The 16,793-nt window shown below is 44.2% G+C and overlaps 1 protein-coding gene across 1 annotated transcript in view; it reads left to right on the forward strand.

Moving 5' to 3' along the window:
• Positions 1–16,793, forward strand: part of LOC138579884 (nicotinamide N-methyltransferase-like) — an 81,912-nt gene that overhangs the window by 41,240 nt on the left and 23,879 nt on the right. Inside the window, exon 2 of the mRNA XM_069650109.1 lies at positions 11,838–12,045. Within this exon, the coding sequence (XP_069506210.1) occupies positions 11,838–12,045 (208 nt within the window). The remainder of the gene's footprint in view (positions 1–11,837; positions 12,046–16,793) is intronic.

A 16,793-nucleotide genomic window follows, 5' to 3' on the forward strand; every position in this document is an offset into this window, starting at 1 on the left:
GTGGTTGCATTTGCCTCAAAGGCCCTATCACCAGCTGAACAAATGTATTCCACTGTCGAGAAAGAGATTCTGGCTTGTGCATGGGCTGTGGAGCACTTCAGGACCTATGTATGGGGCACCAAGTTCAATTTAGTCACCGACCACAAGCCCCTCATCCATATGCTCAGCTCAGGAGGCACCAAAGTGTCGACACCCAGATTAGCACGCATAGCAGCCAAACTGCAAGAATACACGTTCGAGATACAACACATCTCTGGGTGGAAAAACTCGCAGGCAGACTGCATGTCAAGATTGGCAGAAGAAAAAGACAATGCTACCACCTTCTTGCAAGAAGAATGCATTGTAGCATCAATTGCAGATCTCAGGGCCCCAGACTACTTAGAGCTGAGTGAGAGATATTGGATGGAAGAACACGGGAAAGACACCACCATGGTGAGAATCAGGGAATGGATCAAAAATAGGAGGCCAGATGAAAGGGCAGTGCCAGAAGGAATAAGACCATATTGGAAAGTGGCAGATGAATTCTCCGAGACTGACAGCATAATCATGAAAACCGACCAAGTAATCCCGCCCACAGGCATGAGAAAAACCATCCTGTGCAGAGCCCATGCAGGTCATTTAGGAAACACCATGACGCGACGCAGAGTGAGGGAAGCCTATTGGTGGCCCTTTATGGATCAGGAGATTCGTACAATGATCGAGAGATACAATGAGTGTCTCAACGCTGACAAACGCTTGAAGATCAGACAAGCGCCCATGATTCCTATGGAAATCCCCGAAGCTGTGTGGTCAAAAGTAGGCCTGGATTTTATCGGACCACTGGAAGCAATGGCGCCCGAGCATCGATTTGGCATAGTGGTAGTGGATTACCTATCGAAGTGGGTCGAAGCTGAGTTTGTCCCCAACATCACGACCGCCACCGTGATAGAAGTCCTTACCGCCATCTTCCAGAGGGAAGGGCTCCCCAGCGAGTTAGTGACAGACAATGGGGTACAGTTAATATCCAGAGTCATGGAACTGTTTCTGAAGAAACACAACATTTATCAGAAGAAAGCAGCGTTATATCATCCCCAGGCCAATGGGCTTGTGGAGAGGGACAACAGATTTATCAAAGGAGCCATCCAATTAGCGACCGCCTCGGGAATGGATCCCCTCAAGACGACCAAAGAGGCCATTGCAGTTCACAGACTGACTCCCAACGGTATCACCCAAATCTCCCCATTTTGCATGTTGAGAGGGAGGAGAGCGGCCTCCACACTAGTGCCACCATGGTTGGCCAGATTAAGAGAAGACGAAGAAGTAGACATGTCGGAAGTAGTGTGGAGAATAGAGAACAGCAAAGCATGCATGAAAAAGTGGAGCGACAGAAGAAGAAGGACAAAACAAGGGTGGGAAGTAAAAGGAGGAGATTGGATCAAAATACGTTTACTGACCAAAGATCAAATGACTGGCTCAAGGTTCAGCAGACCCATAAAAGTGATTCACAGAGGAACCAACCACGGCCGTACTGAGGACGGCCGCACATGGAACATGGAGAGAGTAGCCATGTTTGAAAAGAGGCAAGAGAGAGAAAAGACCCATGAAAGACCCGAACCCATGAAGTACCGGACAAGGAGGTGGAGAGGGAATGAGAACCAGACACAGGCAGAAGAGAAGTTGAAGAAGAGGAGATTGAAGCAGATGCACCCATAGCGGAGCAAGAAGATGATCATAACCAGGACGCCAATGGCGAGAGGGATGACCGGCCGAGAAGGGAACACAGAAGACCGGTGAGATACAATGACTATGTCTTGCAGTAACTTGTTTTGCATTGTCAAAGGGAGGTGTGTAGAGATGTTGCGAGACTTCCGGGTCTCGCGCGATCTCGCCAATAAAGCGGAAGTGTGGCTCCCGCGTTTCCGGAGCTGAGAGAGCCGGAGAGAAGGCACGAGCAGCATCGGCTCCCGTGTGCTCCTCCAATAGACCGACCTGAAGATATCTTTACAGACTATAAACTCATTTGAGTTGGAGCAAACTTAATGGGCCTGTTGCCCATTCATTTAAGCAGTGTTATTGTGCAGTTAAGAAGATGATGTTCAACAATGAATAAAGAAGCCTCATCGGCAACCCAGCAGCCTCCAGTGCATTATTAATGTTATTATACAACACTGGGCCTTTTATCAGTACTCCAACCCTCTCGAATGGCTATGAGTGATCTGCCAATGTCTGCAGACGTTTCAATGTTTCTGATTTGCCCACGAGTTCACATCATAAAGGCCAAATATCTCTTGCGTGTGAATATAATTTACGGATGCCAGTGGGTTCCGTGGGATCACCGACCATTACACATGCATAGGTGTGTCTTTGCAAGAAGATTTAGCTGACACAATATGGTTCCATCGTAGGGATTTTATGTGTATGTGACATATCATGCGTATGTTCTTGTAAAGATTATGCCTGGTTTGTGGTTCCATGCTTAAAAAGTATTAAGGACTGAGCAAGGTCAATAAGCAGATCTCACTCCTAAGCAGATCTTAATGCATTGGATATACAGATGGCCTCATTACACGGTACGCGGTAAAAAACGGAATTTACCGGCATGGCGCTATTAACGTGTATGACCTCACAGGAGGGCGGCAATAGCGTACCATTACGAGTTTGCGGACACGAGCATAGCGCCATGCCGGTAAACCCCCTACTGCCATGGCGTTAAAGAACCAATAAAGTCACCTACCGCCCTCGACCAATGTGCTGATTGCACCTCTGCCCTCCTGCTGCATGGAAATATCGGTCACCGCTATTAGCGGTGACTGTTATTTTGCGGAACCGGAAATAGCGTCATCGCACAGGAACGGGAAATAGCACGGCGGCCATCTTCAAAAATACAATCCATTGCCATCCTCTGCCCCCTGGACCTGTTACGAGTTGTTCAGAGTTGGAAATCATCCTGTACACCTGCATCATGCCCAAGGCCTTCAAAAAAAGCGCTGCCAGGCAGCGCAAAGAGAAATTCACTCCTGAGGAATTGAATATGCTTACACAGACCCTGGCTGAGAATGCTGATGTCGTTTTTGCTAATGACATGCGGCGGCCCACAATACTGAAGAAGAAAGCCATCTGGGAACAAGTGGCAGTAAAAGTCAGTGCAGTCGGCACCAGCACCCGCACAGTGCGTGAGTGCCGGAAAAGGTGGGCGACCTCAGGCTGCGGGTGAGGGCATCCTTGCGGAGAACCACCGGATTGCCAGTGAAAGAGGAGCTGGTTCACCCATCCGACTTAAAGAATGGGAGGAGACCTGTGGGAACCTCATTGCAGTTGAATCCATCGAGGGAGTAGGCAGCATGGAGGTCGGCGTGGGTACCACTTTGGATGCAGGTGAGTGTACACATGACAAAATGCGATGTGAATGTACTGTTTGACCCATATGTCAGCACATACTCCTCTCATGCATGGACACACATCCACACATGCATCCATCCCTCCCCATGTCAGTGTCAGACCCAAACACACACAGATGCGCACATCACCATTCACAAGTTCCAAATACAACCATGCATGGATGAGGCACTGAACTGGCACATCACCTGCATCCACAACTACTAAGTCCCAATGGCCACAACTGCATCATTGATGTTAACTGCATTAAGTATATTGAAAATCAACCAATGCCATCCCCCTTCTTGTCCCTGACAGGCTCACACACAGATGGCGAGGATGCCGCTGATGCATCCCTGGCACCAGCGACTAGTAAGAGGCCAAGGGCCCAGGAATCGGAGGACACCCCCACAACTTCCAGGGGCAAGGGGGAAGGTCACACCTGATGACCATGAAACACTGACGTAGTGCCACTGTCAGGGCAGCAGTAGCTGTACCACAAACTGCAGCCACACTACTGGAGGAGATCCCACAGGCACCAATAGCAGCCACCGAGAGCCCACCATCAGCTGCGGCAAGCTCCGCTGGTGAGGCAGCTGCCACTGCCCCCCTGTCTGATCCTGAGGACACCATAGTTGACCCAATGGGGATGCACACCCCAATCCCCCCTAGTACCGCAGAGCCTGCACCATTCCACACCCCAGGGTCTGATGTGACTGTTGAAGAGAACAATCCTGCCATTATGTCCCCCATGGTGGCTTCACCAGCTGCAGTGGATGCTTCTGAGGGCACTGCATCCAGTGCACAATCACCCAGCACTGCCCTCCAACTGACCACCATCCTGGAGCGTCAACGAGAATTGACTGTGCTGGTTGGGAAGCATGTTGAGGAGGTTGCCCATCTCAGGGAAAACATTGCGGAGACGGCGAGGCACTCCACTGACAGGATGGACTCAAACACTGACAGGCTGTGTACTGAGATTTCAAGGCTCAGGGAGGTCCTATCTCGCATGGCTGACGCCATGGACCGCCACTTCTTGCAACAAGGACAGTCTGCCCCATCATCATCTTCAGGATCAAGACAGACAAGCCCCCTCCAGCGCTCAACATGCATCACCAGGTGCTCATCTGCCCATTCCCAAAATGCTGCCACAGACAATGACAAATAGGGGGTTGATGGAAATTCCACTGCGTGCATGGCCAAATGCATACATGGCAGACACATGAGGAACTGTTGTGGGGGGAAGGGTGTTATGTGTGTGTCGTGGGGGGTGGGGGGAAGGGTGTTATGGGTGTGTCGTGGGGGGTGGGAGGAAGGGTGTTGGGATGTTCGGGGACTTGCACTTTTTCACCTTTTCATTACTGAATACACTGGTTTATGTTCAAAACACAGGCCTGGACATCCTCATTGTGTCTGTGTACTTTATTGGCAACAGGGTCCATTGCGTGCTCACAAACATACACCAGTGCATTACTAACAATATCCATGTGACAGTACGAAAACATATACCTCAGAATATTTGGTTGATCAGATGCTGTCTCACAGCACGTCCTTCCTGCCCATCCCCTCTTGCAAGACCTGCATCCCCTTCACCTCCGTCCTCATCACCATCATCATCCTCATCAGGTGCTTCTATTTCAACGTCAGGGGGCAGTGGCACATTCCGTCTGATACACATATTGTGCAACATGACACATGCCATGGTGATCTTGGACACCTTCTCATGTCCATACAGGAGAGCGCCACCAGACCTGCTAATGCACCTAAAACGTGACTTCAAAAGGCCAAAGGTCTGCTTGATCACGATGCGGGTCCGGGTATGTGCACGGTTGTATTCCTCCTCGTGCCTGTTCTGTGGGTTCCGTACAGGTGTGAGGAGCCAGCTCTTCAAGGGATAGCCCGCATCACCTGTATGGGGGAGGGAACGGGTTCCTGTCACTGTTCACCTCAAGAGCGGCCTGTTCAAATGACACAAATTGGCATTGCATTGTGATTCACGTACACAATTGACAGCATACATGCAGATGGTCTGTGTGACAGCAATGTGCAAGGGGGAGCTACACCCTGCAAGTGGACATGCCCCATCAATGCCTCCAGCAGTAATTGACATGTCCTGGGTGAGGCTAGGTCTCTGGTGTCCCTGGGGCCAGGGAGATGTAGTTCTGCACTGCTAGTGTACTGCCATACCAACATTGATGTTGCCATGCAGAGAGGCATCGCTTCAGTGGTGGTATAGGTGCGTGGTGAAATGCTATGGCTAGGGTTAATCCATTTGCATGCATTATGGGGCACATTACATATTTGATGTTGGGGTGGACTAATTCAGGATGGCTCTCTTGATGGCATGTGTAAAATGTAATATTTTGTGGCATGGAATGTTGTGCAATGTGTATGTGGATGGATGTTTAATGTTTCTAGATCTGGATTGTTATCTATGTTGTGTAGCTTATACCTGCATGTCGGTTCATCTCAAGTATGTTGCGGTCTTCCCAGATGGACATTGGCGTACATCTGTATGTGTATTTGTCCGGCGGACGACAAGCTACACCCATTTTGAGTATGTATCTCCCCCCCCAAACACACCCAGTTGGAGTATGTATCTCCCCCCCCAAAACAAACCCAGTTGGAGTATGTATCTCTCCCCCCCAAAACACACCCATTTTGAGTATGTATCTCTCCCCCCAAAACACACCCAGTTGGAGTATGTATCTCTCTCCCCCAAAACACACCCAGTTGGAGTATGTATCTCCCCCCCCAAAACACACCCAGTTGGAGTATGTATCTCTCCCCCCCCAAATCACACTGCCATGTGCTTGCCCTGCTACTCACCAAGTAGCCACGAACGTTGTGCGGTTTGTCGCTCCATGTAGCGTGGGATAGTTGAGTTCCGCAGGACCATGGAATCATGGGTTGATCCGGGGAATCGGGGACAGCAATGTGTGATTAGCTTGTTGGCGTCACATACCATTTGGACATTGATGGGGTGGAATTGCTTCCTTTTTCGGTAGACTACTTCATTGTGATGTGGGACCACCAATTCCACATGGGTACAGTCGATGGCCCCGATGCAACTTGGTATGCCTGCCAGTGAATAGAATCCAACTTTTGTGTTTGCAATCTCCTGTGCAGTCCGTGGCATGGTTATGTGTTCAGGTGCATGCTTCAGGAGGGCATCGAGTACCTGGTTCAGCGTGCGGGAGAATACTGGTTGTGAGATGCCATGCATCTGTCCCACTGTATGCTGGTAGGTGCCTGTGGCCAGGAAGTGGAGCACACTCACCACCTTCAGTAGTGGGGGGATGGCAGTTCTGATGTCTATGAGGCTCACAATGTCGTTGTGTATCATGTCCACGATGCTGGTGACGGTATCCCGGTCCAGACGGTACAGGGTGTGTATCTGCTCAGGGGTTAGGTTAAATGGACTGGCTCTGATCCTGGGGATTGGTGGGTGCCTCTGTGGTATGATTAAGTGCCGTGGTGGTGCTTGCTGTGCCTGTCTTACCCTCCTCCTCCTCCTCCTCCTGCGTCTCCTTTGTGCTGCCTGTTGTTGTTGCAGCTGTGCTGCAATGAGGTCCTCCAGGCCATGTAATGCTGTCAGTATTGGAACCATCTTGGTGTGGGAAGGGGTGTGGTGTGCTCCTTTTGAGCTGCCACAGTCTCCATTGCCTCCACCTGTGCTGATTGTGTGCACCTGTGGCAGGTGGGAACACTGCTCAGTTCTCTTAACGGGTGGTTTGCGATGCCAGTATTAGCACCATGGCGGTAAGGGATTTGAGGGGCTTTACCATGCTGCTATTGGCATGTCCACTAGCCATGTGATGCTGTGCTAATAGCGGCATGGCGTAATTTACGGGATGGAGTGTCACGCGCATGCGGCCTGCCCGCTATTAGTGGCACCGCACTTAGTGGTGCCGCTAATAGCGGTGAGCCGGGTAGTAATCCGCATGAGGATTTAACGTTACTGGTATTCTGTTACCGGTAACGTTAAATCCATAACGCCTACCGTGTAATGAGGCCCAAAGACGTGATTTGCTGGGATGTGAAGGGGGGATTTTTAATACTTCTTAGAAAAATAACCTGCAAAGGAATATATTAGAAGTTACGTGGATATTTCTGCATCGTAGAGATATTTTTAAAAGGTTTCCGATTGAGCAATTGTCCTATTATATCAACAATTTCAATGCAATCAATTAGAAAATAAAAAAAATCGTGTGCTCCCTGCAGAGTAATTTTTGAGGGAATATGAGGAGTGGACTGTTCCGCTGGTGCATTTGTTCTTAGCCTTTGACCATTTAAAACAAGTTAGGCAGAAGTTTATACCGCCCTCTCTGGAGGAATGTGACATTAATACTGAGGATCAGGTTTTTAATGCCATCCTCCATGAATAACATAGTTACTTAATTTCACACTGGTGGCTTCTCATCACTTGTGCCAAAAAAAGGTGCAGCCCAATCCACAAATGTCATTCAAATGTGTGCATCTTAGGTTCACACATTTAGACGCCCTTTTGACCTCCTCAGCTATTTGTGTAAGGGTGAGTTTCTGTGTTTTTCAATGCACATCTTGAATCGCCAAAGTGGTTGGCCTTTACAATATGCAGAAATTAGTAAATGTTCACAGTGCCTGTTTGTGACTGAGGGGGTCCAATGCATTCTAACTCCATTATGGATTTTGTTTTAAATGTGACTGCAGCAATATAAAACAATGCTGTCGTACTTGTATTCCTATCCCTCAGAGATAGAAATACTGTTTATGTTTCAATTTCACAATGAATGGTGCTTTAGCGGCCTGCCCTGTGAAATGCACTGTGAGCCTCTGCCCCTAAATGTGCTAGGAAAGGAAATGTGTATTTCCAGGATGCGGTAGCGCACAGACCATGTGAAAAAGGAACGAAAAAGATTTTCAAACTGGGCGGAAATTAGGTACAGCAGCCACATTAAGCATGCAAGAGGGGAGTGTCCAACACAAGTGGGAAAACACTCTCCCCAAACCCTATTAATTCATTTTAAGCAAATTATTTGCTCAAAAAAATGCTTCTTCAAGAGAACAAAGCAAATGGCTCAAAACCTATTGATCAGTGATTTGGCCATTAAAAATATTGACACATGACACTGCAATCAGAACACACAACCCAGTAAAAAAAGACCATCACATTGTGAAATTGTTCCAAACTATTTATCAGTGAAAGTTTCTCCTGGTCAAACTGGCACATGAAAGGTCATCCTGAAGTACTGTTACCCTTCCTCCCCCAAGTAATACTGGAGATTCAAAGACAGTCAGAGTGTCGTAGTGTGGCCTCACTTAATCTACATTGTAAAGACAGGTCATACTACGACATGCAAAGCTAGTACCAGCCTTGCATTTTTTTGCCACTTTCTCCTTGTAGAAGATCAGTGTCGCTACATCAGGGATCTCACAGACCTCACATTCACAGGCAATACATCTGAACCTCTGTGTGACCCTTGCATCTGCCTGTGTACATACAGACATACCCTAGGATGTACATACAAGGGCAGGGGAGTAATGGGGGCCTTTATGACATAGCTCCACTTGGTGGATTGGGTTTCCAGCAAAGGAATTATTTCCAATGTGCAAGTGGGATTTAGAGCGGGTATCTCCATGTTAGACCAGGCTATGAGGCTTCACCTCTTATGGCAGAAATACGCGCTTTTCAATTAACAATGCTTGTATTTGGCGTTTGTCGATCTAAAATCGGCCTTTGATACTGTGGTGAGGGATTCTTTGTGGTCCATTCTAGAGGAACTAGGCATCCCCTCATCCTTGGGTAATGCCATTATATCTTTATATTAGGGCAACTTGGCACGGATGCGTTGGGGACCGTCTGGCGAGTTAACCCATCCAGTATCTATTGATGTTGGGGTTAGGCAGGGGTGCTTTGCAGAACCTTTGTTATTCTTATTATATATTAATAGCATAGTCCGTACATTTTTAGAAGCTGCAAGGTACTCCCCAATGTTGGGTAACAGAAAATTGACCCTATTGTTGTTTGCGGATGACACAGTTTTGCTGTCAAAAAACCTTGTTTGGCCTGCAGAACCAATTGGACGTTTTTAATAGGTTGTGTACTGCAAAAGGCATTAAAATCAACATTTCTAAAACTAAAACTATGCGGTGTGCCGGTGCTGGGAAAAAGGCCTGAGTACGGGCGAATTTCCAATTAAATGTCCAGCCTCTGGAGTTTGTGGATTCGTACACGTATTTGGGGTTGATTTTCTCAAACAAACTAAAATGGCAGGACCAGATAGTAAAGTGTTCGTTATCGAACGTGCGCAAGTGTGGCCTCATTAGGAAGTTAGTAACAAGACTTGATGGAGAGGTTCTTTCTGTACCTCTTGAGATGTACCAGGTACAGACAATCCCGAGGGTAACCTATGGAGCAGAACTATAGCATGCAAATGATTGTGCCCCTATTCAGATAGCCGCAAATAGATTCTTGAAATCATTGTTTGGTTTACCTGCTCATGCGCCCTCCACGCCTCATTGAGATCCGATATGCTATTATAATGCAGCCAGTGTTATACTGGTTGCGGATCTGGAACAATACAGCTTTCGTTTTGTTTAGGGAAGGTTTGGAGGAGCTGCTTTCATTACCAAGTGGTAAAAAACGTTATTGGTTTAGGCATGTAAGAACCATGCTTTTTAACATTGGGTTGGTGGATCTATGGAGTGATCCCACAAGGTTGGGCAGATGCTACAAAGTGGTGGTTAAGAATAAATTCAGAGAGTGGGCAGGAATTATGATGATTGATAATTGCCCAATGGGAAAACATCTAGGGCTTATTTACAGCTTAAGGACATCTGTGGTTCGGAGGTTTATCTGGACCTCCAAATGCCAGTGAAACAAAAAGCTGGTTTGCAAAGTTACGATTAGGCACACTCCTGCTGGCCCACAAGTCTGCCAAGAGGAAAAATCGGTCCTGTTCCTCCACCCTATGCCCTCTTTGTGGCAAGGGGTGTGAGGATGAGGTGCATCTTTTATTTTTCTGCCGGGCTCATTGCCGGGCAAGGGCGCGTTGGCTCACCCCTGTTTGGAGCCACCTAGACCATTTCCCAATCCCGTCAGCTATCTGAGCCCTGAAATGTTGCACCCAGCCTGTATCTGTGTTATCAGTTTCAAAATTGTTAAGATCTGCATTTAACAAGAGAATGTTAGAGATTAGAAAAATCACTAGTTTGCCAGAGTATAAGGATGGGTTAGGATGTGTGCGTATATGTTTGCGATTTTAAGGATTGGATTTAAACAAGTCTACATTGGTTTTATAATGATATATATACTTTGTACATAATGATGTTAAATTAGGAATGATGTTGATATTAATGCAAATTTTGCTTTTAATGTTTTGTATTGTGAAAATTGTACTTTAATCGATATTTATTTTCCGAATAATGTTAATGATGATGATGATGATGACATAGCTGGGTTCACTGGGCATGTGGTGCCATTCATTGCACGCATGTGGGGCCTACTCCCCCTATGGCTGTAGAACGGGAATAGGAGGCACATGCATTCCCTGCATGCACAGATGGTGTGTGATGTACACACAATCATCATAAATGTGAATTATAACTTCCGAGGAGCTACACACGACAGCTACCTCTACCAACACTCTGCTATAGAACAACAGTTTGCGGAAAAGCAATTTGCAGAGACATGGTTGTCTCATGATCAGGTTACTGGTCAATTACTGTACCAGACATGCAAGTGTCATCAGAGGTCAGTATCTCGGCCTCTCTTAAGAGATTCAACATGTTGTAATGTGTATGGGCAGAACAATGAGAGGACACTAGAAAGTAGAGAACTTGCCTTGGGGCTGGCTAGTGGTAACATTCTTACTGACATTTTGTTACATAAGTATGTAAATTAAAAGCATAGCTTTCCTTTATGACAACACGGAAGTAGACATTTCTCAACAACATTCCTGAATGGCATGGCCATACTACCACCTGTCACATTTAAATGGTACAGCCCTATCAACAGGGAAAGTGATCCACATTAGACATGAGACTCATCACACATATGAAGTTCCGAAAAAGTGTATTACTCTCTTAATCAGAGACATACTATTTAAATAATACAAAAAGAGGATGAACTATAAACAAATTGGCCAAAACACGTTTCTGTGTGTTTTCAGGGTACATGCACTCAATTTTGGCTCATCTGACGCAATGCACTTTTTAATACACCAGAAACATGCCCATCGGTTAGATGTGCCATTAAATTGCCACTTGTTTGTGCATATTTTGCACAAAAATGTACACTGTTTTGATCATTTGATTATTGCACTATTTTTGTTTTCTTTGTAAATTCTTTGAAAATGCATGCACTGCACTGTGCAATCGTGCATCTCATTAAGATAAGTTGGTTTTGGAGAATGTGACCCACAATGTACATTTGGATTGTTAAAAATAACTAAATAAAAAAGTTATAAACAGATCACTCCTGACTACCTTTTTCCAACCAGGAATGATAAAAGGAGACACCTTGCTTTCATTCACCCTGGGCCCAACAATGCATGAGCTTCTGGCAGTATGCGAACCATTCAAGGAGATCATAATGAGCAATGTGACAGCGGAGGGAGTCTGCAAGCTAAAGGAATGGGTTGAAGACAAACCTGGAGCCACAGACTGGAGTCTAGCCGCAAAGATGTTATGTGAGCACGAGGGCAACAGGTAAGTTATGATTGTTTCTCCCGGGCCACATTTTCTATTGTAAGTCCATAAGAGTAATGAGAAGAGGTAAAACCACGAAACATTTGTTTTTCAATATAGAATTTACTACATTTTTGCGCATAAAGGAGACTATTTTCAGACATTTCATCAAGGTCTTTTGTTTGGTACCATCTCAGCTTGAAACCTTTCCCGTTTCTTATACTGTATAAACATTACTCTCATTCATCATTTTGCAATCGCTGTATTATAGGCATCCTTCAACTAACAAATAAAATACCATTAACTTGTTGAATAGGAAAGGAGTAGTGTCAATAGTGGTGCATCAGCTTTGATACATTTTATAACCCTACAAGGTTATGGCTTATGCTATCTTATATTACATAATATCCCACATTACATAGAATGCACAACATCATATACAACATTATGTATAGTGTGACTGTTGTCGAAGGGTTGAAGAATTACATAAAAAGTGAAATACGTAATCAAATATTTTTTTAGATTCCTACATTTTGGGATGGGACAGTGCATTTGCCTATTTCCGTTTGGAAAGAGATAAAGACACTGACCTATACTCAGAAATTAGGTCAGTACATGATGTCACCAGTTTTTGGCAAAAAGATTTGGAGAGCCTTCATGTCTACCCCTGACCTTTTGGACATTCTTAATCAGGGCATAAACCTTAACTTTGTCAAAACTGGTTTATCAGAAAACCCATGGATGCTCATTGTATTATGAACCACCAGATAAAACCTTCAGAATGTCCAAGATTGGCATGAGTTTATGAAACTCATAGAACAAAAGAGGTAACATTAAGACAAGATGTACTGCTGGGGTATCAGTGATGATTACAATTGTCCTGAAAAGCACCATGGACCTTGGAAACCTTGGTTCACAAGTTGTTTTCCTACCCTCAGGTCTGGCCCATGATAAACTGACAGCACCTTGACTAATCTCTGGATATAATGACTCTATGCTAAAATACGTTGTGGTAGTCATGGGCACACTTTGCCAAAAGGGATTTGCTAGCTCCCGAGGTTAAAGAAGTTTGGGGGATTTGATAATCATTGTAACAGCACACAAACCTCTACCAATCTCCCTGCAACGTGTTTGTTATATTGATAAACCTTAAATGTGGACTATATTACTATAACATTCCTTGCTGTTACTCTTTAGTAACATAGCTCAGTGGGTGAACAAAGCTTCTGCAGATATGTTTGTGTTCAACGTGAAGAGCAAAGGTTAGAATGGTAGCAGGAAGAACTTATCCCATCATCCTTTTGAAGTTGTTGAAAGAAGCACCAATGAGTTAGAAAAACACTCATAGTGCCTGATTCACAGAAGCATTTTAAAATGGCACACTCCCATTATGCACCAAGAAACAATTATATTTGTACTGTGTGTTATATCAAAATATGCTTAATATTACTCATTACAAACAAGTGATATAGACAAAAAATAAGGGCACACAAGAAACCAGAAATCCATAAGAACATTCTCATGTTGTGAGCCAAAGTTTTAGTTTTTATCCAGCTTGTCTTTACATAGCTAAGGTTATAACTCAAGAAGGGTTATGGATATACATGTCTGTGGCCAGAATACACAAGCTTTGGGCTGCACTATATTCAGCCAATTTCTCCATTAGCACATGAGTTAGCGACTGTGCAACCACAAAGACTGTGTCAGCACTCTACATGGCTTAATGCCATGGGCACAAGTTGCTCAAACACAAACTCCAATCTATGATTTCAGTTTGCAACCCACAACATAGTTTATTTTCATTGCAATAGAGGAAGCAACTTGACATAGTATACCCATCTATAAAAGTGAACTTCTGAACAAACGAAGAAGGCCCTTTAAATACATTTTCAGAAGACTAACGAACAAGGAAGCGTTTATCACATCAGCCCCCTGTCTTTTATTATGACCTATCTCTGCAGTGCCTTATTGGTCTCTTCTGCTTTGTAATCGCAATGCCTTGTGGGCTACCATGGAAACAAGATACAGGACTCAAATCTCGGGGGAGATTTGTTTGCCAAATCTTTAATAGCAGCAATGCATGGTGAACCCAGGCAAGAACACACAATCCCCATTCAAACATAGACTGTGTTAGTACATTGACTTCAATGGAAAGAGTGGAAGATTTCAGGTGTCACAAATCAGGATTTCAAATGTGCCCTGTCAAAAATTGCTTTATAGGTCTATAATATGAACAGGTTTAAACTTCATTTTTTCAATGCAGCATGTATAAGAGAAGCGATTGCATAAATAACAAGCATATCTGGTACATTGGTTTTCAAAACAAATCTTCTCGCTATGCTTTAATGAGTGAATTGTCACTTTATCAGTATTTTTTATTGCATTGCACGTGCCAAGGCGCTTGAATTATTACAAACACAAAAACACAAGTCCAGGCTAACACTGAAAAAACACTAACCAGAGTTAAATGCTTAATTGGGATATGCATTGGAAAAGGCCAATCTTGCTCAAGCACCCAATTTAATATGCAAGTGACAGAAAACAACAACATTGTCTTTATTTCAAATATGAACAAGCAAGATGTTTTGTTCAATGTTTCTGCTGATGACATTAATGACATCATTATCTGTTAGAATGTTGATAGCTAACAGGAAAACAGGGGTGGACTTAGCCTTTAAAAGAAAGCTGCTTTAGCATTCAAGGAGAAGTTTCCAAGATTTCATCAAAGGGCATTCTATGCTGAACCATGAAGGAGCAGGACCTGGAGGACACTGCCGGCCACAAAATCTTTAAGATTTAATGGGCAGGCCAAGACTGTAATTAAAGTCGCTGGACTGAAAACTGGCCCTTTTCCAATTTCCCCAAAATTCCGATTTTTAATGCATGCTTTAATATTTTGGGGGCACAACTAGTAGGTAGTTTTAACATTTTAGAGTAGTAGGATGCTGGGTATCTGCTCTGCTCCTTTATTGCTATCATTAGGAACTGTATATTGCTTGACTATTGTATTTTTAACATTCATATATTATCTCTATAAGAGAGTAAATGCTAAGCAAGCGAGTGAGAGCATTATTAATGTGTTTCTATATATGAGTTCAGAAGACACTATCTTACAAGTGCACACACTTGTTGGTTTAGTGATAATAGTGTGTAGGGAAGATATTGATAATACCTAAGGTGTATCATACAAACATAAAAAGCCTTCATAGATAGGTTACCCAGGAATGTGGATCCATGACAATATTGTTGTCCTATAATAAACCTGTCAGGTACTCAGAGGTAGTAGTGTCTCTTGAACTAACTCGGAGAGAGCCAACTTTCTCCAGACACTGCTTTGGATACATCCCTATTTTCTGGCGCAAAACCTGCCACAGCCGCAGGTGGGCATTCACCTTTGTGGTGGAGGTTACGCTCTGGCATGGAGAGTAGGATGAAAACCATGATATCCCAATTAACACAATGGCTGACTCTGTAGAGCCAGAAAAATTCAGACACAAAATGTCATTTTCCAGCCTTCAGGGGAGTTCCAACGCAGATGTGTAGCTCTAATACAATTAAGCCATTAACTCTTCTAGCAACATTTGTTTGAAGGAACTTTATCGATATTACTTATACTTTTGTCAGTTAAACATGTTTCTAAAAAATGTGGCTTGTTGTACCGTGTCATTTATTATGTTAACTCAGGAATATCAAACTCCTCCCTACTGAGGTCATGAAATCTTCCACTCATTCTATTTAAATCAGTGTATAAAGACCGGTCAATAAACAAACAGGGTAATAGTCTTGGATTGTAGAAGGATTATATGTTCATGTTGTCTGTGTTCACCCCGCAGTGCCGCTATTAACGATTTGGTGAACCAACTACCTCAGAGGTTTGAGTACTGAGTCTGTTTGCTGTGGGAGATTTTGGTATCTTGTGCTCGAATTTCATTGCCTGAAAGCCACCCCAGGTGAGTCATGAGTGAGTCTTTCATTGATTTCTCATGCCCCAAAGAGAAGGAATGATCTTTTGCTTATGGGGATCTCACTGATGCTAACATCTAGGGGTCTAGGAGTATTTGGCCAACTGAACAATGAGTCGATACTTTCAGAGGGAGGTTTGTTAAATATTTAAGATTTTGATTGTTTGTGTTTGTTGTGTTTGTCTCTGGTAAATGTTATTCTGGGTTTGTCAGGAAGAGAGCTCTGAAAACACCATCTGGTCAGGGGACAATTGACTGTCAGTGGTATTAAGCACTTGAATCTATACACTGTATTTAGAAGGGGTTACCATAAGTGTAGAAAGTCAGTACCCTTATGTGAATTATTCTTGATTAAATGAAAAAAATATATTTAGTCTGTGCACAAGGCATAGGTTGTTGCACAGGGCTGGTGATAAAGAATCCTGTATGCTGAAAAGTGATTGTGTGAAAGAGTTTATTGTCTGTCCATCCACCTGTTTCAACCCCAATGTATTTGTTCAGCCATAGAGCCAATTCTTAGGCATGTGTGGCTTTGATGAAGACTATATTTCTTTCTTTCAAGTCGCCTCATTTCCAGTGTTCTTTGGTGGAAGCGACAGTGACCGGGACACTCATATGAGTCACCTCAAATCCCGCCGGTTTCATAAAGGAGACACTATTGACAGAGATATTTGTCTAGTTCTTTTTCTATTTCCAAATTTCTGCTCTTTATATCTTAGCAAAGGGATCTGATTTGGCTCAACTATTTTTAAGTGTGTGTGTATAAACTTTGTCTCCTTCCTTAATGTGTCTTTGGGTCGTTATCTG

This window comes from Ambystoma mexicanum, chromosome 3p (genome assembly GCF_040938575.1).
Source record: "Ambystoma mexicanum isolate Mex_15411 chromosome 3p, UKY_AmexF1_1, whole genome shotgun sequence".
NCBI lineage: Eukaryota > Metazoa > Chordata > Amphibia > Caudata > Ambystomatidae > Ambystoma > Ambystoma mexicanum.